This window comes from Eptesicus fuscus, chromosome 15 (genome assembly GCF_027574615.1).
Source record: "Eptesicus fuscus isolate TK198812 chromosome 15, DD_ASM_mEF_20220401, whole genome shotgun sequence".
NCBI lineage: Eukaryota > Metazoa > Chordata > Mammalia > Chiroptera > Vespertilionidae > Eptesicus > Eptesicus fuscus.
This window is the reverse complement of record NC_072487.1, coordinates 6,165,446-6,192,613: the sequence shown is the minus strand read 5'-3', so window position 1 is coordinate 6,192,613 and position 27,168 is coordinate 6,165,446. Positions and strand designations below refer to the sequence as shown.

Genomic DNA, 27,168 nt, shown 5'->3' with positions numbered 1-27,168 from the left:
GACTGACAGGCCTTGGGGTGGTGGCGGGGCCCCTGCGCCCCAGGAGGGCCCCCAGGTGTACCTGCACCTCCCGAGGGGTGACCGGAAAGGAAGGCACACTGTGGACAGCCGGCCTCGGCTAGGCAGGGCCGTGGGTTTTCTCATACACGTGTGACAAAGCGTGTTCCCAGGCCCACTTCGAGTGACGCTGGAGGGGTTCTGGGCACCATGCTGAGTGTAATAGCCTGGGCCATGTGTCTTCAGGTCAGGCCCCTTTCCATGTGATGGTTAACACAACAGGATGGGAGAAACCACAGGTACAAAACGCTACAGGGGCCCAAGGACCGCTCATGTCCCCGAAGCACTGGAAAAAGATGTCTTTAGCAAAAGCACATGCACTAAGAGGAGTGGGGGCCGCAGAACATCAAAGCCCCTCAGCTGAGGTACCCAGTCCACAAACAGGAAAACTCTCCGGAGGGCTGGAGCCAGACAGAACTATCTGCAGCAGACAGCACGCCCGGGTCTGAATGGAGATACATTTCCACCGGGGGACCTACAATGACACGGTCCGGCCACCTGTTCAGTAAGTCTGCACCTCCCACCCTCCGGGGTTCGTCGAGAACAGGATCGAGGTGCACAGGTACACTTCACAACTGCTTGGTTCTTCGTGGGACTGACGCCCAACAGCCCCCTTTGGGGTCCAGGGCATGCAGTTCTGACCTCCTGCTCCACCCGCTGGCCACTGTCCGGGCATCAGCTCAGAGCCGTGCTCCTGGCCTTTGATGGATAGCGAGCTTTCACTCAGGTATCGGTTCCTGTAAGAAACTGCCCTGAGGGACTTAGTTCCCTCCACACTGAAGTGGAGACCTACAGGACATGGCATTCTGGCATCCTGGGAGCACGTTCTGCTGCTGCATGTTGGGAGAGAAGGGCACCCGCTTGCATTTCATTGAAGTAAATACAGGTAAATGCAGAGAAATCTGTTAGTTACCGAAGTAATTAATACTCCTCACCCAAATCTGTACATGAAACGTCCTCTGTGTGCAGGGCGTGTGTGCCTGCCCAACCCAGGATGAACTGGGCCCTGCCAACGCCACACCTTCCACTAGCCTGGGACCAACCCTCACCGCCAGGGTTTTCACCACAGAGAGCAAGCAAGATGGTCAGAAAAGGCAGCCAGGCCGGCAATCCAACAAAAAAACAAAGAAGAGGCAAAGCATCAGAATGACACCCCGTGCAGGGTTTGATTATGTTACTCTGAAGTCAAAGCACTTGCATTTTAATAAAAACAAGGACACGGGGGATGGCTGTGTAGCTGCATGTTCCTTAGAAATAGGTTGGGAGTATCGAGTCCAGCACCCCCTTAGAGGAGAGCAGGAACCGCCCAGAGGTAATGCTGAACAGAGGCGCATCTTCCGTGATGTCCACGCCGTGGCGCCACGCTCCGCGCGCGTCCTGCGTTGGAGCCCACCCCCGCTCCTGACGTGATGTCAGCCTGGTTCGCTGGGAGAGGCTCTGCTCCTGTCACACCAAGGGTCACACAGTCAAAGGGGAAAGGAGGACAGGCGCACCTTGCTTTATGGACTTCACAGGTGTGTTTTTTACAAACTGAGGGCCTGACCCTCCACCAACAAAAAGACTGACTCGCTTCATTGCGACGCTCTGGAACCAAACCTGAGGTGTACCTGTAAGCCACAAGCTCTCGTCGCCCACGCCTACCACGGCGTCAGGACATCAAATCGCAGTCTGCACGACCAAGTGCCCTCCAGGTCACGGGGTGGATTTCAAGGGGCCTGGTGAAGGCACACCGTCCCGGGAAAGCCAGGGCTACAGCGCAGTTAAGCGCTGAAATCCAGCACTCATCGTCACTCAAGGTACTTTTTCTAAAAGGCACAGAACAGATGTTTCCAAAAAGGCAGAATTTCAAAATCACTGAATTCAATTAGCTTTAAAAAATTAAAAGTAGCCCAAATAAACCACCTTAAGTCACAAAGTAGAAGTCATAAAACACACTCCCCTTCTTTCTTTTTAAAATTGACTTTAGAGAGAGAAAGGGGAGGGAAAGAGGGAGGGAGGGAAGGATGGGGGAGGGGGATGAGGGAAAGAGTGAGAGAGAGAGAAACGCTGATGTGAGAGAGAAACATAAATCGGTTGCCTCCGGTCCATGCCCTGATGGGGGAACCCACAACCTGGGTTTGTGCCCTGACTAGGATCAAACCGCACAGGGGATGCTCCAGCCGAGTGAGCCGCACTGGCCAGGGCTCCCTTTCTTCTCAATAGTTGTTTTCTCTAAGACCAAAGGACAAACACTGTAATATTAAGAGGAAGTCGCTCTCTGGATGACTAGATTATCAGTAGTTTTCAATTTTCCTCTATTTTCTGAATTCTCTCTAGTAGACAGTATCACTTTTATAATGAGGAAAAAAATGCTAATTTTCTTGGCTCGTTGGGGGCAAAATATGCTGAACTGGGATAAAAATACAGGAAAGGTGCCACCCAGGAAAATAAAGCTTGATTCCTCTGTGCAGAAACTGGGACCAGACCGGGGCTGCAGCAGACGGTTCGCACTCAACCTGGAGCTCAACAACCCGCCCAACTCGAACTGGAGTCCCCGGGGGGCCGCTGCAGCCACTCAGATTCCTCCAGGCGACTCTCAAAGGCATCTGTCAGGCCTCGTGGAAACGCAAGTTTTCATAGCAGCAGGGGACGCGGTCCTTACAAATGAGAGCCAACTAAATGCACCCCACCACCGGCCCGATCCTTTCCTCAGGAGCTCCCGCAATACGGCTGACTTAACGGGCCTCCTCACTGTGTCCCCCATGAGCTGCCGGAAGAGGCGCTTGTAGCACTGAAATGTCTAAAATATCAGCAACAAACTGGAAGAGCAGGAGAACACTCACGGTTGGAAAACCTACCACCTGCAGTCAGTGCTGAAGCTGTGAGGGGCTGGTGAAGCGCCAGCTCTCAAACCCCGGGTGAAGGGGAGACTGGCATGCACCAGGTGGCCTGGCGTGATGAACGGGTGGCAGGGAGGGAGGGCCCAGGAGGGGAGATGCGGCACCAACATGTGAGGGCTCCAACTCACTTCACCTGCCGGGAAAACACAGGCTCTGCCAGGAGCACACAGACCAGGGCGGAGACCCGGGAAACTGAGCCTCGGGAGGTGATTTCACCTCTGCGTCCCGTTAACGCCCCCGGGGAACTTGGTAATGGCAGCAAGAGGCCGGCTTGATTCGCCATTCCCCTCTCTGCCCTATGCCTCTCAGCCACACCTCTTCTCAGAAACACGCGGCTGGTCTCTTGACCCCGGTTTTTCCCGGAGAGGGTGCGCTGTGACCAGAGGATTCTGCGCTGCGTCAGGCGGCGAGTCCAGAAGGCTGAGTCCTAGGAATACCACCCCACAGAGCCCATTAGAGAATCAATTCACTGAAAACGAGCACAGATCAATGACAGACCGCTCCCCTTCCCAACAACCACCTGGCAGCTTTGCTCCCTGCATCCTCTGAGAGCTGTCACGGCCTCCCATCACCTCGCCACTTCCCTCCACATTCACAAGAGTTTAGTATCTCAGCAACATGGACCAGAAGCCTGTGGTAACCTGGAGCCGATGGCTCTCACAGCGTCAGAAATTGTGGCTCACTTTTAAAACTGTCTTGAAATGGAATTCTTAGATACACAAACAGTGGGAGGGGGTCCCCAACACAACACCCCCTCTCTCGCCTCGAGGTGGAGGAGGAGGAAGGTGGTGGAGTGCCCTGGGATGGACTCTGTTTACAGGCCTGAGCGCCCGGTGAGACAAGGAGGCGGGACCCCTGTGAGCACAGCTGCCGGCACAAACTGCAGCAGGTGTGTGTACCCTCTCGGCAGACCCAAAAGCTTCCCCACTGACGACACGACTTTCTGAAAGGGCAAACAGCTCTTGGGAAAATTCAACAAAGTACAATCTTCCCAGATTTACCAGGCAGTAGCGTTCCTGGAAAGTTCAGTAAATATTAAAACTGTGCACATAAAAGTTAGGTTCTAAGCTCAAATATTTTTCACTCGTAACTCTGCAGCAGGCATTCGGCCGAGGGAGGTGGCACAGTCCTGGCCATGCTGGCAGGGATGTGTGGGCAGAGCACCCCCAAGTCACCCCACGACGGTGATTCTGCCCCATGAGAACCAGTCCTTTACACCAAACTGCCCCCTCAGAACAAAGTGCCAATGGAGGCCAGAATAACTCATGCAAATGGTGTTGCTCAGATTGTCTGGTCAGACACCAGGCCATAGAAAATCTTCTCCACTACGCCCCCCGCAGCCTGTCACTGGGGCGCCCCTCTCACCCTCCCCTCTGGGTGGGTCGCGTGCCCCCTGAGAGTGTTATTTCTACCTGGTCACTGCTGAAGTGGACTCGGGACAAGCACACACTCACAAGACCAGTGGGCTTCAGGGAGTGCTCATCCCCGGAGGGGTCACCTCGCCCACAAAGAAAAGGCTATTTTCACAGACTGCTGGGTTACGACTGGTAATACGACTTACTTAGAAAAATAAGCTTATTTGATAAACTCATGGCCAAAATAAAACACACCTGCAAATCCTAGAATAAACGAAACTAAGGAACAACTTTAACTCTGGTCATTTGGTCCCGGCCACGCCCAATGATGTGACGACCCTGCCTCGGGCAGCTTTCCTCGGGCCCTTGGAAGAGCCCCGGGCGCATGTCTAATAAAGAGCCCTTAAATAGAACCTGTACCGATTTAATTACGTAAAGCACAGAGAACATGGTTCTATAGACATGTGTGTCTACCCTATATTTAAACAATGTGCATAATCAGAAATATAAACTTACAATCTTCGGTTTGAATAACAGGGAAACTAAAAAAAAAAAAGGTCCAAAAAATAAAATAAAATTCCTTTTCAAACTAATTTAATGTTTAGACAATTGACATTTCTCTCCCACATACTTTACATCAAGTTCACAAGAAAAAACAGCACATTGCCAAACTAGTGAACGCACGCCTGCGGTAGAACATAGAGGTGAGACAGGAGAGTGCCAAGGACGACGCTTTTAGTTAAGGTGTGTTAACAATGCTGGAAAAACTGCAAAAACCTTAAACTGGTTCCTAGCTTTCTTTGGTTCATAAAAACATCAAGAGTCAAAGGTTAAGATTATTCCTTAAATACGGCCTGTGGTAAGGGTGTGGAGAACTGGAAGCCTCACAGAGCGCTGGTGGGAATGTGATGTGGGGGAGCCATTCTGGAAAACAATCTGGCAGCCCCTTAAAAAGTTAAATGCAAATTTACTGTATGACTCCCAGGTGCCTGTCCAAGAGAAATGCAAAACTGTGGAGCTTTATAGGAGCACTATCCATTCTGGCCCCAAACTGGAAGCCACCAGACGCCCACCAACAGGTGGACAGACAGACAACGTGTGGTATCTCCACACACTGGAACACTCTTCAGGAATAACAGGAACAGGCTGCTGATGCTAAGTGGAAGGAGGCAATCACAGAGGCCACATATATGATTCCTGTATGAAATGCCCAGAAAAGGCCACTCTATAGAAACAGAAAGTGGGTTGCTGTTGCCTGGGGCTGGGGAGGAGAGGAGTGACTGCTATTGGGCAGCAGGGATCTCGGTGGGATGATGCAGACGTTCTGGACTGGACTGTGATAAATGCACAACCTGGAGAATTTACTCAAAACCAGAGAATTCATACACTTTTTTAGGGTATATGAATGACAACTCCAAACTGTTACACACACACACACACACACACACACACACACACACACACAGCCTGCAGCTGAATCCCTGGGCAGCTACAAAGTGTAACATCTGCGTTTTGGTCGTCCCTCTCACTTTCTTGACTTCAGAGTGGAAAAGATGACATCAGGCCATTAACATTATGAGAACGCAGAATTTTGCTATTCAATTTCCTCTTAAAGATAATAAAGGAGCGTGGGGGGGAGGAAGGCGCTCAGGGGGTGCAAATAAATCTGCTCTTTCCTCATTACAGAGTTCAAACCGGGTCACGGCCCTATTAGCCGGTAACCATGAGAAGCTTACTTATTACTGCCTGCTGCCAGGGCCGGCTGGGGCCTGGGAATGCGGAGCCCCCCGCCCCATGAACACAGGACCTTTGTGATGGCAAACCCAGGCTGGCACAAGCCCAAGCATGATAACGGCGTTCCGAACAACCAGGAAATGAAAAACTCAGGAAATTCTAATACAAGTCACTTACCTCCCAAACCTCACGGTTAGGTTTTGTTAAAATCAATATCAACTGCATAATTTTGCATAATGAAAAACCGCAATCGGGTAAACAGGCACACCGTGTAGGATGCCCCAAGATGGGCTATCTCGCCTTCCCCTCCAGTCATCACACGAATCAACTTTCACCAAGCACCTACTAAGTACACACACTCAGTGGGACAGGGCCTGAGAACCAACGTGGCCGCTTGCTGTGCAGACTCATGACACACCCCTTCTGGGCAAGGAGAGGGACTAGATGGCGGCCGGCACAGCTGCTATCGAGATAGTCCGGGCTCTGGGGCCACGTCTGAATGCTGTGGGCTGACAGTATTCATGGAAGGCTAAGGGGCGGGACAGCAAGCATAAGGAATAGTCCTGCTGGGAAACAGCACGTGGAAGAAATTAGAGCAAGGACAGGCCAGTCTCCATAGTTTCCTGACTATCCCCAGCCTGGACACCAACACTGCCTGCCCCTACTCACAGGAAGTCGCAGCTGGAAGCCTCGGCCCACGTGCCACATCTAGAAGACAAGCATTTTAGGATTCCTTTGTACGTCCCTGTGTTTCTGAACAGGAAAAAAATTATAGTAAGTATGTAAGTGGTAAGAGGGGCCAATCTGATAGAAACTGTATTTAATTACTTGTCGTTGAAGTTGGTAGGACAAAAATTCATCTTATGAGAAATGAAATGCTGTGGAAAAGAGTCGAAGGCAGGAAAACAGAAATGCTATATTTATCTCCTGCTCTCCCCCCTGCCTCCCTTGAGTATTTCCTCTATTTTGAGATGGCCGCAATAAGACTGTTCTCCCTACCAACGTTCTCCCCCACTCAGAGACATACTGTCAGACAAGCAGGCCAACGGGCATGGTGAGCCCCAACCCAGACCCCGAGGACAGAACCGCACGCCAGGGCAGGCGGCACTCACACAGCGTCAGGCCAATACACAGGGTCAACCACCGCACTTGGCCAGTCGCTCCCTGCCCATGGAGACGCAGGGAACCTCCCCGGAGGGGACGGAGGTGTTCCAGCAGCCTCCTCCGGCCTGTCCCTGACTTAGGTGAGCCTGCTGCTGAACTGCTGGTCTTTGTCAACAGTGGTAAGAATATTCCAGAACGCCAAGGACAAATGACATCGATCAGCAATGTTTTCTCATGACCCATTCCCCTAGGTCCCATCCTTTTATCACGCCTTCATCTCTACTTCATATAAATTTCACAGGGGAAAAGTTGGGATCAGGTGGGTAAAAGTGGCAATCCACATTTGACATGAAAATTAATCTACATAAAAAATCTTTCCCCATAAAATATTCAAGCATGCTCAATATCCACTTGAGAGGGCATGTGGAGCTTCAGACCTTACAATCAGGAAGCCAAAGACAATCCACTGGGTTTGTCCAATGACCCTTTTAACTACTTGAAAATGATGTCTGATTATCAAATAACGTTATGGCTTATCTATAAAAACTTCTTTCTAAAAAATATTGATCCTGATTTATAGAAGCAAGGACATTCTGTGAAGCCTTTTAAAATCATGCTTAACACATTACTCATACTTGGAGACAAACACTGGGCCCCTTTCTTCTGTGTCTAAGTGGGTTTCTATTAGTAAGTCAGTGCCTGGGGAACATTACTGCTCCACGCCAGTTCTATAAGAATGGCAGTTATTGTAAACTCAGACCTCCAGAGGTGCTGGGGGTGAGTGCCTCAGCCCTCGTTTCTGAAAGCTGCCTGCAGCTCTACAGTGCTCAGGGCACCAGCAAGCACTGCATTTCTGGATGGCCAGACCTTCTGCAAACTGAGCTCCCTTTAATGAAGCCCTGAGCCCAAATCAATAAAATAACTCTGATGACTTCAACTAAAACTCTCTTTGGAGGAGCCTAGTGGAAACTTTCAACAGAACCTGGAGTGGTATTTGCCTGGGACAGAGTGGCCCACGCAGCAGATTCCTGTGTCAGCCTTGGAGACAGGTGCACCCTAGGAGTGGCCGGGGCCTGCCAGAGAAGTGATGGGGCTGCCTCCCTCGTCTTACCATTGGGGACACTTAAACTGGCCCATGGAAGCCACATACCTCTTGGTCTATCCTACTGGTTCTCAGGGCTTTTTTGGTTCTTATAATATACCACAGATGACAAAGGACTTTAAACCCTGAAAATGGTACTGGAAAAGCCCACCACCAATAATAGCAATAACTACTGTTATTGATATTACTAACAATGCGAGCAATGATCCAGTGGCAGCTTCTGCTAAATGCTTTACAGAAACTATTTTACAGATGAGGAAACCAAGGCTTACATAGGCTTGTGGTCTGAGGTACAAAAGCTAGTGAGGTGTGAAGACAGGATTTCAGTCCATCTGTCTATAGATTCCATGTCCTGAAGGACTTGAGGGAGAGAAATGTACTTTACATGTTTCCAATTTAATTCTAAGAGCACAGATGACCCACAGGCATCAGCTGAGGCCATCTCCAAAATTCTATGGAGAGGGACATGAATGGAAACCACACATTTTGGGAAAAGGATAAAAAAAAAATAGTATCCATCCCTAAGAGATTAACATTCCCTTGCTAAGAAAACTAGAGTTGGAAAACTGCTGGAGAGGTGAATGATCTTGACAGAGGAATACCCTCTAAATGAGCTCTTGTTACAATAGCTACTTTATTTTAATTATTTACTATAATGAACAGTCTTAAAAAATAAGAAAGTATTGCCCTGGCTGGGTGGCTTAGCTGGTTGGAGCATTATCTTGTACATCAAAAGGTTGCAGGTTCGATTCCTGGTCAGAGCACATACTTAGGTTGCATGATCAATCCCCAGTTGGGGCACATATGGGAGGCAACCAATCAATGTTTTTCTCACATCGATATATCCATCTCCCTCGCTCTCCCCCCCCCCCCCCCCCCCCGCTTCCTTTCTCTCTAAAATCAATAAAAACATATCCCCAGGTAAGGATTTAAAAACAGTAATAATAAAGTCTTTCCAAATATGCTGGTAAGTGTTTCACAGGGAAAGGTCCCACCAAGAAGACCACAGCGATGCTTCTCTGCACGTCATCCTCCCGTGAATGACGCCCTCAGCCTCCGGTGCTGGGAGGCTGTCCTGAAGAGCGGAACTCGCTAAGGAAGATGACATGTATTTATGACAGGCACCCTCTCTTCTCTCAACAGTGCACGGTCCCAAAACAGGCCTGATACCAAAAATTAAAAACTGAGGAATTACGAATAAACGTTCGGAATCTACAACAATCACTTGTGATTATTTTGCTCTCTTTCCCTCCTTCTGTTTAAGAATTTGAACACAAGAAAAGTAGCAACAAGTCAGAGTTCCTCTCTTCTATCATCTTGAACTCCATCAGGATTATAGCAGTTCCCAAAAAAGTGATTATGAAGTTCAGCAAAACTAAACAAAAAACATATTTCTTGCCTTCTGTTCTAGAGCCTGGTTTGCTCCACCTACACTTTTTCCACTGAGCCGCTCCCCAAGATGGCTCCTGATGACCATGACTTTGCATTTTGAACAGGGCGGCTCTCTGAGCGTGAGTCAGAGTCAGAGGCCAGGGGTGCCAGCTCTGGAAATAGCGCCTACAACTTCCCTCCAAGATGGGAGCCAGCGGGCCTGGGCCCAAACCTCCCCTGCTTAGAGGTCAAAGGCCCATGAAAGACACAGAGTGTGAGTGTGAGTGTGAGTGTGAGTGAGAGTGTGTGAGTGTGTGTGTGTGAGAGTGTGTGTGTGTGTGATTGCACGCGTGCCCGAGCTGCATGCACATGAGCACATCAGTAAGCCTTTGCTGGGAGACAGTTCAGCATTACTTCTCTTGTCTGGGGCTCTATGGGTGAGCAATGCTACTGCTGACCACATTACTGACTCCATCTCTGATAAAGACTCAAAATACGCCAGGAGTAGCACTGCAGGGGGATCATCTGGGCCTTCTCTCCAGCACCTTTCCCTTTGCTGGGAGGGTGCCTTCTACAAGTCTGAACAGCTCACTACCGACCTTATTTGTTTCCCTGCCCATTGGGGCACTATTCTGTATCTGCCAGCTGTGTTGCAAAGAACACACAAGCAGCTTTTTTCCTAAACAGAATACTGCATCCCTACTCGCTCGGCCCTGCCAGCAGTACAGAGCGCTCTGGGAAACTAGCCTTTCCTAATCAAGTTCAGCATTACTTTTATCCACAGTTTTCTGGGGTGAAGGAGGTACAATGTGGCCTGCAAGAAGACAGCCAAGTCAGAGAGGCTGTAGCCAAACTTCACTTAACTCTAAATCTGCAACACATCAAGGTATGAATAACATATTGTTACTGCATTTTAAAATAAAATGCCTAGTTATCTGGTCACATTCATGTTGGACTTAACGCACTCTGACCGGCTTTCTGGGCCACAAGGGAGGGCCCTGTAGGGGCGCCCTGAGTCTCCTAGACCAGCGGTCGCCAGCCTTTCGGACCTCCCTGGACCACTGGTTGGCAACCGCTGTCCTAGACCGTCTTTCCCTACTTCCCTGTGCCTGTGCCCCACGAAACAAGGCCCAGCTTGACACGGTTCTCCTCACCAGGAACCCAAGGCTGCTCCTCCTCCACACCTTCCTCTGAGGAGCCGCCCAAGCAGACAGCAGAAAAGAGCAAAAATGGGACGCACCCGTTTCCCGTCCCGGGCCAGCCTTCCGGCCTGAGACCTAAAACCTCTCAGGGCCGCCCTGGCCAGTGTGGCTCCATTTGCTGGAGTGTCGTCTGGTACGCCAACAACTTGTGGGTCCAATTCCCGATCCGGGGACATACTCAGGTTGTGGGTCACGGCGTGTACAGGAGGCAAGCTATCGATTCCAGTTTCTTTCTCTCACTGATGTTTCTCTCTCTCCCTTCTTCTCTCTAAAATCAATAAACACAGCCTTGGGTGAGGATTAGAACAAAACACCTCTCAGGGTGCCCATGTCCTCACGTGCATATAAAGGAAGAGCTAGAATTCGGAAAGCTGTAAGGCCTTCTCCACGTCTGACACCTCCTGTCCTGAACACTGCATTCTGAACAGACTCCCAAAAGGCACTGAAGTAAAACTTGAGTTGTTCAACTTTCCACGTGACAGCCCCCCTCCGTGACGGCCCCCCTCCGTGCCCGCTGTGGCCGGGCACACTCAGGTACCGGGGCTTCCCGCAGCTTCGCAGCACTGTCCCCGGCACTCCTCCTGACTCTGATTGGTGACTTCTCCAGTCATTTTACACAGCTCCTCGCTGCTGGTGATTTTATTTTCTGAAGTTACCTCAACTTTCACTTCTTCCCGACATCCCGTGCACCGGCACGGCTCCAAGATGAGATGTGCACCTGGGAAGCCAGGCCTGAGCCCCCCAAGCCTGTGCACTGCAGCTGAGGGGCAGAGGTCACCCCCCCAGGACAGGCGCACACCTCTGCAGAAACAACTGGGTCTCATCAGAGGAAACTCCAGAGAGGACAAGAAGGGCGTGTGCTGCAAAGATCAAAAGAAAGCCACACCCAACAAGGCTACGAGGCACAGAGGACCCTGAGTCACAGGGAGCCGGGAGACTGAACAAAAGCAGGTTGTTGCAACTCTGACGCATGAGGATTGTGGGCTCAGTGACTCATTTGGGAATGTGAGGTGAGGCATTTACATTTTCCACTTACTGGGCCACTGCCTTCTGACCTGTGAAATGGAGGACAAAGCGTATTAAGGTACCTGGACACTTTCAGATCGTGGCAAGAAATAAAACCATTCTGTACAAAAGGCATGATTCAACACCCATGAGAATGGCTAATAAAGTCTGACAATACCAAGTGCTAATGATGAGGCAGAGAAACTGGGAACCTTAAACACTGCTGGTAGGAATGTAAAATGGTGCAGACACTTTGGAAAACAGTTTAGCAGTTTCTTAAAAAGTTAAATATACACCAACAATATGGCCAAGCCACGCCAGTCCTAGGCATCTACCCAAAGAAATGGGTCTACACAAAGATAGCTAAGCCACTATTAATAGCCAAAAACTACAAACAACAATCCAAACATCTGTCAACTAGTAAATGGATAAACAAAACATACATCCACACAACGTAATAACTATATGATAAAAAGGAACACATTACTAATACATACAATATGGCTGAACCTTAAACAGCTATAATAAAGGAAAAAAGCAGATTTTCCCTGGCCTGGTGGCTCACCAAAAACCTTTTGGGTTCGATTCCAAGTCGGGGCACGTATGGGAGGTAACTGGTCGATGTCTCTTTCTCAGATCAATGTTTTTCTCTCACTTTATTCCTTCCTCTCTCTCTAAAATCAATTTAAAAACAACACATATCCTGGAGTGAGGATTAAAAGAAAAGATCCAAAAGATAAAGTTCTACATGACTCCATTTATATGAAATTTCCAGAAAAGGCAAAACTATAAAGACAGAAAGCAGATTCATAGTTGTTTGGGGTGAGGGACAGGGATAGACGTGACACCAACTGGACACGAGGGAGCTTTCTGGTGATGAAAATGTTCTCAGAATGGATTGTGGTGATGGCTCACAACTGGGTGTGTTTCTTAAACCTCAACCAACTGTATGTGAGTGAATTTCATGGCATATAAAATGTATATTACACAGAACTCAATGAAGTTGCTAAGAGAGAGAATCAGGAACACTCAGCACCCTTTACCCGTGATAAATAACTGCTAAAGGCGGATCTTCAACAGTGAAAACTAAGGCTTGGGTGTGACAGCTGAGAAAAGATCAGAAACCAGATTGCATATGAACATAACCCACAGTATGTTCTGTCTTCCTTCGGACTGTGTCCTGCTGGCGCTCTTGACTATCTCATGCCCTCCTTGACATCATGAGTTTCTTTCCATGGACACCAAATGAAAATTGCCACTCAAAATGAAAAGCATGAGCTTTATGACTTTCAGTTATAAATGAAGCCACATAAAATGACTACCGTTGCCTTTTCTATGAAAATGCCAGAAAACTAAAAACATGTATTCTAAGACCATTTTTTTCTCATTTTACATGGTTTCCCTGGCATTAATTATCGTAAATCAGTTTATTTTCCTGCTTTCATATATATAAAATCTGAATCTTCACAGATGTAAGATTTAGGACTTAATGCTCTGAAAAACCAACATTTCTTGACTTATAGAAAGATACATAGAATGTTAAATGATTTGGATAGACATTGGTACCATCATTTTTGTAGCCCACCTGACAAGTCCATTTGCCCTCATCATCAGAGAGATACAAGGAGTATATACCTATTTTTTAAGTACCTTTTTAAAAAAATATGTTTTTATTGATTTCAGAAAGGAAGGGAGAGGGAGAGAGAGATAGAAACATCAATGATGAGAGAGAACCATTGATCGGCTGCCTCTTGGATGCCCCCTACTGGGGATCAAGCCCGCAACCCAGGCATGTGCCCTTGACCGGAATCGAACCCAAGACCCTTCAGGCCGCAGGCCAACGCTATATCCACTGAGCCAAATCAGCTAGTGCAGTACTTTTTTTTTTTTAAGATGTCGTGCTGTATCTGTGGAGCTGAAAATGTGGGATGCTTTTAAAAAAAAAAAAAAAAAATGTTTATTGATTCCAGAAAGGAAGAGAGAGGGAGAGAGAGAAACATCAATGATGACAGAGAATCATTGATCGGCTGCCTCCTGAACGCACCCTACTGGGGATCAAGCCCGCAACCTGGGCATGTGCACTGACCAGGAATTGAACTGTGACCTCCTGGTTCAAAGGTTGATGCTCAACCACTGAGCCACGCCGGCTGAGCTGTGGGATGCTTTTTAGAATGACAGAACACAACATCCAAACATCACCAGGGAGAGCAGCTCTGGGAAGTCACCACCCTTACTCCTGCAATATTCTCATCTTGCCTTGAAACCAAAAGTTTACAGTGAAGAAAAAAAGAAAGCCACCAAAACTTAATGGAAATGAGAGAAAAAATAAGGGAGTGAAATAGATTGGAAACTCTATGTCCCCAAGTTCAGAGGGAGCCTAAAAATTTGCTGCAGCATTAGTTTCCTATTAGGGAGGCAGAGAGAAATTCTGATTTCACAGTTTCAGTATGTCCTCAAGAAGTCAATCTGAATTCTACCAACAGAAGTCATGGCACCCTCATTCTACCAACTAACAAAAGTTGAATGAACGGAAACAGCATGCGCCGTGGATCCGCCTGGACAGGGCTGCGGACAGTGCTGACAGCGTGAGCGGCTTTCCTCACAGACACACCTGCTGGGCTTCTGCACAGGTCTGGTTCCGTTCTGTCTTCTACTCCTCATAGTTTTTACTTCTCAACTGTAAACTCTTTGAGGACCATTTTCCATTCATCTTTGCTCCTCACTGAAGGTTTTGTATGTTGTGAATATGCAAGGAAGTTAGTAAATACATTGTTTAAATAAATACAGAATTTAATAAAGAATGCGTTATATACTGAATTATAGGCAGTATTAAATTTCTGGCCTTGGCTTTCCAAATTATCGTGATTCATAAGTGTCAGCAGAATTTCTATGATGGGTTCCAGCTTTACTCGCAAAACATGGACGGATTTATTTTTAAAAGTCACAGTCAAATAAAGACACTAGCACTATTTATATATCTTTCAATCAACCCCCTATCTGTGCTTACAAATCAGGTAAAAGCATTAAAATGGACTCAGTTGATTCAATTACCCAATTTCCCACCATAACTTCCAGCCTGCATACTTAAAGGGTTGCTTTATCAAAACAAGGCCCAGGCATGGAAACTCTAGTCCAGGGTAGCCGCAGGTGACAGGCATCATATACCCATGACCGTAGTCTGTGCTGCCCTGGTTTAGATTTATCCATCACATGTGCTTTGTGAATGATCTGTGATGTGTTGTGTGTTTTATCTTCACGGCCAGAAATGACGTCTCCTGCTTCTCTGGTATTTTCCAGCGGCTTTTTACATGGACTTTGTATACAGCAAACCCAAGAAAACATGTTGGCTGATTAGACTGACTTGGGTTCCCAGCTCTCCTCATTATTTGAAAAGTAGGAGTCCTTTAACTTTTTCCTGTGTATTATTTCTATGTACATATAAACTATGATCATGTAACTAACATATGATGGGAAACTAGCATACGATGGGCAAGAGAGTGAGGAGAAAGGAAGGGAGATGGAGTTCTGTGGATGAGACGCTTTGCAAGCACCACTGCTTTTGGCCAGCAGCTCCTACGAGGGTGCAGGCGGCCTGTTCACCGCATGGAGCCAGGGTACAGATTTATTTATTATTTATTGCCAGGGTACCGATTTCTCACAAATACAAAGCCAGTTCAAGTCTGACGGCCCATAAACTTTAAAGTTCCTAACAAGAAAACAAAATACATTTAAAACAGTTTGTAAGTTATCATTATTCTCATTATATAAATAAGGAAAATAAAGCTCAGAAGTCAAGTGACAACTAAGAAAACTGAGCTACAATGAGACCTATTAGAGAAAAAAAAATAAATTGGAATTTAAGGAAAAAGATCTGGGCATCCAGGAGAAAAGAGCAGGTCGCTGTGAGGGAAATAAATGCGACCAGCATCAGACTTTACTCAAGATAATGGATGAACACATTTAAGATGCTTAAAAAAGAAACCATGAGCCAAGGATTCTGTCTCGTTGAACTGACCTCCCAGTGAAGAGCACACACCTGTGAAACGCAAGCTCAGGAAGCAGCGGCCCCAGCTGCCCCGGAGACTCCCCTCCGGAACCAGCGTCACACCACAGTGAAGAGCAACAAAGGGTGGACGACGAGCATTAAACACAGATTTACGTGCAGAATTAAAACTAAGTGATTTCATAAAAGATTCGGTATAGCACACAGTGTCTACGTGCTCTGACATCGTAAATGTAGTGCCGCTAACACACAAAATCGGGGGAGGGGAATAGGAGGAATACATGAGAAACACAAAAAACTTGCTGGTTGTGTTAAAAGTGCTTATCTGTAAGTAAAAAGACAATATTTCAAGTCACATAATACAAGTTAAAGAGGTAAAGGGCAAGGGAAGGTTAATATCTAATTTCATTATTTCTCACAGCAAGAAACCAAAACACAGAGCGGGGGAGGGAAAGTGGACAAGAGAGCAAAACTATGTTATATCAAAATAACCATTGGAACAAAAATACCAGCCTTCCTAAAAAAAACAAAAAACAAAAAAAAACGGGGAAGGAAATAAAATAGATAGCATAAAACTATAGGCAAGAATCAAGGCCAAACCTTAATTTTGTAATTAATGTAAATTGGCTGAACTGGGCTATTAAACAACAGGATCTTCAGATGAAAGCAAAAGTCAAGTGGAAACTCGAGGAGCGCACAGTGCACGCAGCGGCTCCGTGGCTGAGAGCGCTCTTCACAGAAGCAGGGGAAGCTGCCCCCCGGGCCTTCAGGAAAGCCCGTCGTGAAAGAGCGACATAACGAAGTAAAAACCTGAACAGCAAAACCTTTCAATGCAGCAGCCAAGTATGACTTTGTAAGATAAATGTCACTTTGGGGAGTCACTCATCTAATTCATTCAACAAATATTTATCAAGGCCGAAGGGGGTCAGGTCCCTTTCAAGGACGGGTGACCCCAGGCCTGAGTGTCACTGTTCCTGTGTGCAGAGACCTGGAAACCTCCGTGAAATACATGTTGCTGGACTTAAAGATAGTGGCCGTGTCGGTCTCCTAAAACAGAAGATGCATGGAAACCCTGACAGGCCGACGGCACCCCCACACCAGTAGGTGCTAGTGAAACAATGCATCTTAGTGCCCCACGACCAGGCACAAAACCGCAGCTCGTTAAACTGCCCAAGAGGAGAATGACTGCCAAGTAAAGCCTTTTGTCATAGGACGTAACTAATGCTTCCTATAAAAGTAACTAAAAAGTCACAGTTTTTTCTCGGCCTGCCTCCCTTTTCCATCCAAATCCATGCTTTATATTAAAATGCCTTTCATCTTCCATGGCATGGAAGAGTTGATGGCTGCTGGCATCAACTCTGCTAAAATCAACAATAGTGTAATTACCTACACACTTTCAAGTGCTTTCAAAATACACTGCCGGTTGGGATTTTCCTAATTTAGAAATGTGTGCTTTATGCTGGTGGTCTAGGGCTGAGCCTGGGTGAAAAAGAATTTTTACATCTTGCCTAAAGCATTCTTTTCTACTGCCATTACCTGTTTTGCTTGCACCTCACCTTCTTTCATAAAGCGTTTGGCTGTCTACAACACCTCATATCACACTACTGGTTTGTGACACGATTTTAATGTACAATTTTACATGAGCTGATACGTGGAAAGCTCTTAGCTGCACAGTGCTTGACACATGACAAGAGTCAGCTATAATTATATGAATAGTTCTCTTTAAAATATGTAAATAAGTGTGTGTGAGGGTAAGTGGATGACTATTCTTTCATTTTCCCCGTTATGCAAGTTGAAAATGGGAAGGAATTTTAGTACATTCAGATTTCTCAGAATATTTTTTAACTGCAGATTCTTAAAAAAAAAGAAGAAGAAGTAAATCAACAGAACAGATGAAAATTTAATGGTATAAAATAATACAGATCAGACTTCCTTCCTGAGGCCACCAAAAACACATTTTGTCAGCAATTCTCCCTTGGTCCAGCTTTAAAAAAAGGGTGGAGGGAAAAAAAAAAAAAAGCCAATATCTTGTGAAACCAGATCCAACTTGAGACCTCGGTATGGAGTTTAATAAATTATGTATCTGTTAGGGATTTACAAGGAAAAAAAACGGAGAATCACTCACAAGACCAAGTTCCAAATATTTCAATAAAATAACAAACTGCATATTAACAACACTATAATTACTCCTTTTGTTTGGTTTCTTTGCAATTACTTTTAATAAATTACTCTGCCTCCCCCATCACTCAAGTAAGTTGTCATCCGAAGGCACAATCAGTACAACACAGGACACAAAGCCAGTCTCCGGCAGGGAGGGCTCCGGGGAGGGCGGCTGGTGCCTCAAGAGCTGTGACTCAGTAGAATCCATAAAGCTCTTGTATGGAGATCAAGTATCAATGAAGCTATTGTGAGATTACAGCTATATAAATGTAGGCTAGTTATGAATTCTCACAGGGCAAGAGCACTGCTGAGAAGAGGCCAGGGCACCAACGCCTGGGAAAGGCCGCCTGAGCTGGAAGAGAGGCTGTCCATGCCCGCCATTCTGCTAACCACGGGCAGTTCCTCTGAAGTGAAGGGACCCTTGGTTCAGCACTCCCTGAAGTCATCCGTGCCTCTGTGCCAAGCTTTGCAGCCTGTCGACTCGGGAGTCAAGCCTGACACAGTTGCCGTCTGCTATTATGGATTCAAGAAAAAGCCCGATAACTTGTATTAGTCTTAAATATCGTTTTCCAGAAATCATAAACCAAACATAAAACACACCTTTGCCACAAAAGGCAAACAGTAGCAAAGCACTCAGTTAAAAAATTTACACCTACCTTTATCATAGTATTTAAATATTAGAATTATAATAAAAGCATTCTCTTAGAATGTATAAAAAGTTTCTAGAAGCAATAAATGTGGTAAAATAGCATAAACCAAGTTGGGTTTTAAATATAATTTTTTAAATCTTCTATGAATTATTATTACTCATATGAAGGTTATCACTGATTGCAGTTCAGAATCAAGTGTGTGAAAAGAACAAATGAAATAAAAGTTGAGTGACAAAGCTCCAGAATTTAGGGAGGATATTACCACAATGAAACCGGTCTGGCACTTTTTTTTTTTTTTCCTCAAAGACTCAGAAAATAGGATTTATCATTGGGCTCCAACTAAAATGGCCACTAAATACTATAAAGTCCACTCTTGCACAACCCTCTTTCTAGATGTTTATGTTTCACTTGATATATCAAGGAAAATGTCACCAAATTTTAAGCAATTTTCTGCTCAAGAGATCCTGGCAGAAAATAATAATTAAGGTGACCTTACCGGGTGCTCTCCTGGAAACAACCTGCACCTAGCATTCTTTACGACTAATCATAGCAGAGGCCCGACTCCTCACCCTCGCCAAGCTCACTCGCTTCCACACACACACAAAGGACGCCTGTTAACAATAACGGACAACCTTAATATTGTTCAATTTTCAATGTTTTAAGGGTATACCTATGACGGTTTCTGGCATCACCATAAATTCTTACTGATAATCAGAAACTAGCATTTTAAAGTTTATTCCCCATATATTATCAGAGATGCATAAAGTAGGAAGGGTGTTTCTTTTAAATCTGAACACTGAAATGTTCTTCCTTTAAAGGAAGGAAATATATGCCATGCATATATTTTCCTCAAATATATAATTTCATCAAATATTATTCGAGTTATCCCTAATCCTTAGAATACTTATCAAAGAATTATTCAAAACTTTATTTTACATGTATATATTTGTTAAAAGAACATTATTTTATTCCTTAATCTTTTAATGTGATGGGTAATTTGTATTGTCTTTGACTCAGTTAAAGATACATCAGAAAAAAACATGTGGGTTCTTCTTCGAAAACCGATAGCCATTTAGTAAAATCTATTAACACTGTGTTTAAAGGCACACACTCTGGACTCCCTGCTGCAGTGCCCACTGTCTCACCGGCCCCTGCAGAACAGGCTGACCCATTCATTCATCCTAATTGTTCTCTGTGCAGTTGTTCATGCTCCCCTTGCCTTTCTGTTATACAAACTGTTCAAACTAAATAAAAGGAACGCAAAATAATGGAAAAAGAATAATATCAGAATGTAAGGAGAAAGTACCCAAAGACAGAAGCAAAACAGATGACTTTTGTCATTTAAAATGAAGAAAGCAAAAAACAGTATAAAGGAATTCAGTTATACCCATGGAAAGGACCAAAATATGATGAAGTAAAATGGAAATAAATGTCAAAGAAGATAGAAGATGGGTAAAGGAGCGATGTATCTTCAGAAAGGTGAAAATCTGTGGGACAGCATAGAGACAGGCGAGGCTGGGGCGGGGGGGAGGGTGGGAATGGTACACAGAGTGAACAGACCAGGCAAGTCCAGAGAGCATTTCAAATCGCTTCTCTGGGTGATACCTCTCGTTCACGCAGTTTACTTTATTTCATTATTCGTTATTTTAACCCACAGCTGAGCACAGGGTAAGTTTGTTTTGCTTCCCCTTCAGAGTTCACTGAAAAACTCAACTCGTACAGTATTTCAAGTGACATCAGGCTGTGCCTTCCACTTCGCACCTTTCTTTCAGGGGGAACACCAGTATCTCCTGTAAGAGTACAAGCCTCACACGTAATTGGCCGCCCCGTGCCAGTCCCAGACCCTGGCCTTGCACCACTGTTCTCCTTCCTCACGCAGGACAGAGACTGCTTCCCACAGAGCAGTCAACATCGGAGGGAAAATGCTGTGACCCCAGCAGAGCTGAACACAGACTATTAACCAAGTTCACTCAGCTGAGCTGAATCCTGTGTGAGACCTGAAGATGCAGACAGAGATGGGGGAGGGGGCGCCCCCCACCGGGTATATACAGGGCAAGGAAACAAAGCAGGCAAGTAAAGGAAACAGCTAGATCTAAAATGTACACCTACCCAAAATGACTCAAACCCAGGCTCTTACCTTACACTAATATACAGCGAATACCACAGAAAAGATCATCGTTTTCATGTAGTAGCAAAATACAATGGATGCATGAAAAAGGAGAAATTAACTAACCTACTTCACTTGTGGCATGGTAGACATTTTAAAAAAACTTACTAAACTCAACAGTAATTTTACCTAGATTCCCACTAATAACAGGTTCAAATCCTAGCAAAAGATTACCACATGACGGGGGTTTGAATACTCATTGCACACAGAATTCCATCTGTATTTTGGAATGGACACTGGGGCAATCGGGGGACACCTCGGCAGGACAGTTTCTGTGCCTTTTGGAACTTGGTCTGGTGCCCTTGGTTGTGCTGATGGCACTGCCTTTCACCTTGCCCTTGAAAACACTGCGTGCTTGGCCTCAGCAAGCTGCAAACCTTCTCCTGGGCATGGCAGAGGCAAACAGTGGGCAAGGGGCTCAGCTGCTGTACAGAGCCAGGAGGAAAGACTGGAGACGCCTAAAAAATTATTTTCTGACACAACTTTGAAAGTTCCCCTTTTTGCCACTTCTATCTTCAACGCTAGTGAGCTTTAAGCTTTACTCCTTGAAAGGCAGTTGGGCATGTTGCCCCCAACCTACTTCATCTTCATATCCTCTGTAAGAGTGCTACCCACGTTTCCTAAGAAGAGGGATGTGTGCATTCTCCCCATCAGCTCTGACACAGTACCTTCTCTCAAGGAGAATGCTCAGGGAAGAACTATTTTCTTGGGAGGAAAATTCCTGTATCCCGCCACGGCCCTGGCTCATTCTCAGGTCATGGGTGTCACAGACACGGTTACCTCGAGTTCAGATTTTGGTAGTGACAGATAATGGCTTCCCCTTCTTTATGCATGATACATTATGTGTTTGGGCAATCTTATTTTTGGTTTAAAAAATAATAACTAGGAAATATTCTTTTACTGTACTAAGTAAGCCATAATTCATTTTCCTCCTTTGGACATTTTATGATCGCCTTCATCAACTCACAAACATTTCTAAAAACATCTAGACCATGAAAGTTAAACAAACACAACCTACCACAACACACTGAGATATGATCAGAAAACTCAAGTCTGTTCAAAATGACAACTTTGGCTACTCCTGTTTCGATGAAGGGACATATATGGCCCTTTTTTATTTAGAGAGGGGAAAGCTGGCGCATCACTTTCCACATGCTGAATGTCTAGCTACCGATGCTTCTACTCCTTCTCCAGTTCTCCGAGCGGCCGCCCTTGGTATCCTTAAACGCACTCTGGAACTTCGTATCACCTTCGTTCTGATGTGCTTTGTGCACATTCTCGGACGCTGCAATGCCCATACTAAGGCAACACATCACAGAAGTTGGCAGCAATGCTATCAGCAAGAATTTGGCTTCAGAATCAGGAGTGATTCATCATACATTCTAGCAGCAGAAAAACAACACACCGCTATTTTAATCCCTTGGTGTTATCAAGAATCAAAAAGCAGTACATCGAATAATTTTAAAAAGCAACAGAAGTCCTGTCTGCTGTAACATTATTCATTTTTGAGAGTTTTCAATAAAAGTCACTTAGAAAACAACAGGCTACTTACCTTATTTCACAATATTTATTCCAGTAACATGTCACGCTTTCACTTAATACAATTTTAGGAGAAAATAAGCAGTCAAACTTCTGCAAAGTAACACTGAAATTCTAAATTAAGAAAAATAAATGCCTTGTTTGCTTTACAAAAGTAATCCACTTGTTTCAGCTTCTCTTCCCATACCTGAGATTACTCCCACCCCAAACGGAGGGAGGGTGCCCGTGTATCTGTCACACCCAAACAGAGAAACCCAACACTGGGGGTGACTTACTCGGAAGATTCCCCCTTTTTTTAGGGGTTCCTGAAAACTGCCATAAAAAATACTACTGGTCCATATGGTACTAGGACCCACTTATGTCGCACTTGCTCTACTTGATGCTGAAACAAAACTCCATCCCGGTCACTCTTCCTTCACGAGAACATAGTATGTTGATAATCATTAGGATTGCCAGCCGATATTTTTACAGAACTATCCGTGTAAATCCAGTCCACTGTAAATTTAACTTAAACTTTAAAAAAAATGTCCCACTGTTGTGCCAAGTGCTCAGGGCAGACAGGGAGATTTATCAATAACCCCACTCAGTGCCCTCCTTAGGGGACTCCTACCTTTTCAAACACTTCTTCCGTCCCTCTTCGTTTCCGTTTTCGGGGTCTCCGGTTTACTCGATTCCATTTCGCGACCTGAAGTTCAAAAGCCACCGAGCATTTGAAAGAGGACCACAGGTCCCGAGCGCCGCCCCTCCGCGGGAGAAATGCTCCGCGGCTCGCCACGCCGCCTCCCAGGCTCACCGGGAGCCACCGGCGCGGCGGGCCTCGGGGCGCGCGGGTGTGCGGCGCGACGAGGCCGTGACCTTCGCCCGGCCGCTTCCCCCACGCTCCCTCCCGTCTCGGGCCCGGGTGGCCACCCCCGCGCCGGCGCCCCCGAAACGGGGCCAGCTTACCCACCCGGGGCTCCGCGGAGGGGATGCGGCGCGGGACCCACCGACCCCGGAGGGAGGGGTGCAGGGACCGCGCCGCCCGCACTCACCTCTGCGCCCACTTGCCGCGCGAGCCCGCACTCCGCCCCGGCCTGGCGCTCCGTCTGCAGAGGCTGCGGGGGAAGGGGACGGTCAAGTTTACCCCGGGAGTCGCCCCGGCCTCCTCCCTCCCGCGTGTCCACCACCTCGGCGCTGACCCCCGACCTCGCCCGCCGTAGGTGAGAGTGGGAGCGGGGGCGTCGGAGCCCGCGCCCGGCCCGCCCGGCTGAGAGAACCGGGCGCGCGGGGCCCGCAACACCTAAGGCGCAGAGCGGCCGCGAGCGGCGCGGGGCCGGAGCGGCGGCGCGGGCGGCAGGCGGGCACTGGGCGGGGCGGGGCCTGCCTTAAAGGTATAGGCGCCGCTCCCGCTCCCCGCAGGTCGCCCCCGCCCCCGCGGCGCGCCAGCGATTTTATTGTTCTCTGCGAACCCCGTTCGTCCCCGCGTCCGGCCGGCGCCCGCGCGCCGCGCCTTCCTCCGGGCAGACCGCTCGGGGTGCGCACGCCTCACCTTTCCGGTCCCCGCCGCCGCGGGCACTGCCTACCCACGAAAGGGTTCCTTGGCCGCCTCGGGAGCACAAGTGCGGCCCGCGCGCGAACGGGAGAAGCGCCCGCACCCCTGCGGCCAGTCTGAACTCGCTCCTCTGGTCAGAAACCCAAGTGTCCAGATGGCCTTGGCCGGGGAAAGGAACTTTCCTACGGGAGTTTTCTCCAGGAATGCATTTATACGCCACTAGGTAGGCGTTTTCCAGTGGCTCCTCGGGACTCGGGGCGCCGGCAGGTGATCTCTCCGGGGTAGAAGGGGAGCCCTCGCTCGCCCGCGCGTCGCGGCAGCCCATGCGCCCTGAGCACGCGGCCCGCGCGGCACGCGCACTGCCCATGAACCTAAGCAGTTCGGGAGAGCTGGAAAGGTGGACAGTCTGTCTTCGTCATTAGAGGAAAGGTTTGCATTTCGTTTATAAAAATGTGTGATGTCCCAAGTTTCTCCCGCCGCCGACCCCAGAAAGGCTTTCTTCACATCCGCATCAGAAATGGGCCGAACCAGGCTGGGGCACGCGTTCGCTGAGCCTGACCAGCACTTTAACTTTATCGCGTTTCTTTAAAGAAAATCTGCCTTGCCCTCTCTTTATTGCTACTCCATCCTTCTTTCAAGATCAAAAGCTTTAGATCAAAGCCAAGATCAAACTCACTACTTTAAATAGAAGGAACTTTGTCATGGACTCTTTTACACAAAGAGGAGCTTCTTAATGGAGACATCACAGTGGAAAACTTTATGTTACCTCTTCATCCCATATTCACAATTGAACGACTTAAAATTACATTGATGGCGCACTTCTACTTCCTAAAATAAACAACAGGTCTGGTCAAATGGGGAATTCTTGACTTAGTGTTTCCAGGAATAATGAAAACAAAAACTATAAGATGTATACTATAGACATAGTGACCATTTTGTATCTGTATTAGCTAAGTGCTATGAAATGCATGCTAATTTGCTTAAGATTTTTTCAGTTATCAAATGTTCTTGTATATAATGTATAAACAGCACATTCAAATGTTCTGTAAAAGAAACGCATAAAAATAGTTAATGTCTTGCAACTCTCAAGTGCACATTTCAATAGGCAGGTAAAACTGACAAATGATGAAGGAGATTATGTAATTACAGAGCTACTTAATTTTACATGGAAATAAAACTATTTAACTGTTTAACTATTTAAGCTTCCATGCTACTAATAACAGTTCCAGAATCTATAGAAATCTATTACAGGCTGACATGTACCCCGGAGTTGTTTTCCTTGGGAATTCACCATCCCTAAGAACAGTTCACTATTGATGGGCTAAAACAGTGCCCCACCTAAATGGACCTTTTTTAACTGTTGATTTATCAACAATATGAAAACAAGTAGTCTTTGAAGAAACAAAACCAAAATAACTTCCAACAACCCAGTAGCAGAAATAAAAATAGCTATTGCAAATTAAATTGTATACATACAGCCTTCTACGAAAATCTGTTGTTACACCTGGGTAGTTAATACTTGAAAGCTTTTTCCCCCTTGTAATTCTCATCTGATTGTACTCTCAATCTCTGTCTCTCTCTTGGTCTCTCTGTCTCTCTCTGTCTCTGTCTCTGTCTCTGTCTCTCTCTCTGTGTCTGTCTCTCTCTCTCTCTCTCTCTCTCTCTCTCTCTCACACACACACACACAATCGTTCCTCACAATATAAATTCCATTGAGCCACTGGAAAGACCTTAGGAACTGAGACCTAGGAACCCCATCTTGCTGCCACTGATAGTCTCCTTTCTTCCTAACACCCGCAACTGAACCTGAAGGTTTCTGGCATAAGCTGAGCCAAGGAAACATCCTCCTGTCGCTCTGCTCTCCTAATACTTTGAGTGGATAGCGAAAGTGGTGGTCCATTCTAATTGCCTCCTAATGTGTTTCCTTTGTACTCTTGCCTCCCCACCCACCCACTCCCACAATGCATCCTCCACAGAGAAACATGAATGACGTTTACAAAGGTAGTTCAAATGATCACTTTGCGCTACTGGAAATGTTTCCTTCTCTTCTTTGCCTGGCCAGGCCCTACTTATTCTCTAGTTCTGGTCTTAAACAACTCTTCTCCAGAAAGGTCCTTCCTCATTCCCCGATCCAAATTATGTCACCCCACTATTCTTCCTAATAGCATCCTGTTTATTTCCTATAAAATGCTTATCTTTTATAGCTATTTACAATATTTTATTTTTTTATTAAGAGACTTTATTTTTTAGAGTAGTTAGAAAAATTTACACAGAAGGTACAGAGTTCCCATATACCAACATCACACAGTTTCCTTTATTATTATTATTTTTAAAATATATTCTTATTGTGTTCAGAGAGGAAAGGAGAGGGAAAGAGAGATGAAACATCAATGATGAGAGAGAATCATTGATCAGCTGCCTCCTGCACATCCCCTACTGGAGATCGAGCACACAACCCCGGCATGTGCCCTTGACAGGAATCATACCTGGGACTCTTCAGTCTGCAGGTAACACTCTCTATCCACTGAGCTGAGCCAAACTGGCTAGGGCAGTTTCCTTTATTATTAACATCTTGCATTCCTATGGGGCATTTGTTACAATTGATCTACCATATTTGATACATTATCCTATCTAATAAAAGAGCAATATGCAAATTGACCATCACTCCAACACACAAGATGGCCGCACCCATGTGGTCAAAGATGGCTGCCCCCATGTGGACACAAGATGGCCACCACAAGATGGCCTGCAGGGGAGGGCAGTTGCGGGGTGGGACCAGACCAGCAGGGGGGGGCAGTTGGGGTGACCAGGCCTGCAGGGGAAGACAGTTGGGGGCGAACAGGCCAGCAGAGGCAGGCAGTTAGGGGCGACCAGGCCGGCAAGGGAGGGCAGTTAGGGGTGACCAGGCCTGCAGGGGAGAACAGTTGGGGGCGAACAGGCCAGCAGAGGCAGGCAGTTAGGGGTGACCAGGCCAGCAGGGGAGCAGTTAGGTGTCAATCAGGCTGGCAGGGGAGTGGTTAAGGAGTGGTCAGGCTGGCAGGCAGAAGTGGTTAGGGGCAATCAGGCAGGCAGGCAGGCGAGCGGTTGGGAGCCAGCAGTTCTGGATTGTGAGATAGATGTCCAACTGCCCGTTTAGGCCCGGTGGGATGGGCCTAAATGGGCAGTCGGACATTCCTCAAGGGGTCCCAGATTGGAGAGGGTGCAGGCTGGGCTGAGGGACAACCCCACCCCGACCCCATGCATGAATTTTGTGCACCGGGCCTCTAGTTATTAACTAAAGTCCAGAGTTTACACTAGAGTTCATTCTTT

General features: G+C 46.8%; 1 protein-coding gene across 1 annotated transcript in view; it reads right to left on the bottom strand.

The window, feature by feature from the left end:
• The window catches only part of AOPEP (aminopeptidase O (putative)), a 259,004-nt gene that overhangs the window by 50,629 nt on the left and 181,207 nt on the right, over positions 1-27,168 (bottom strand). The window contains exons 8-9 of the mRNA XM_054726825.1: positions 23,360-23,422; positions 22,939-23,013 (exon numbers count right to left, since the gene is read on the bottom strand). Of these exons, the coding sequence (XP_054582800.1) occupies positions 22,939-23,013; positions 23,360-23,422 (138 nt within the window). The remainder of the gene's footprint in view (positions 1-22,938; positions 23,014-23,359; positions 23,423-27,168) is intronic.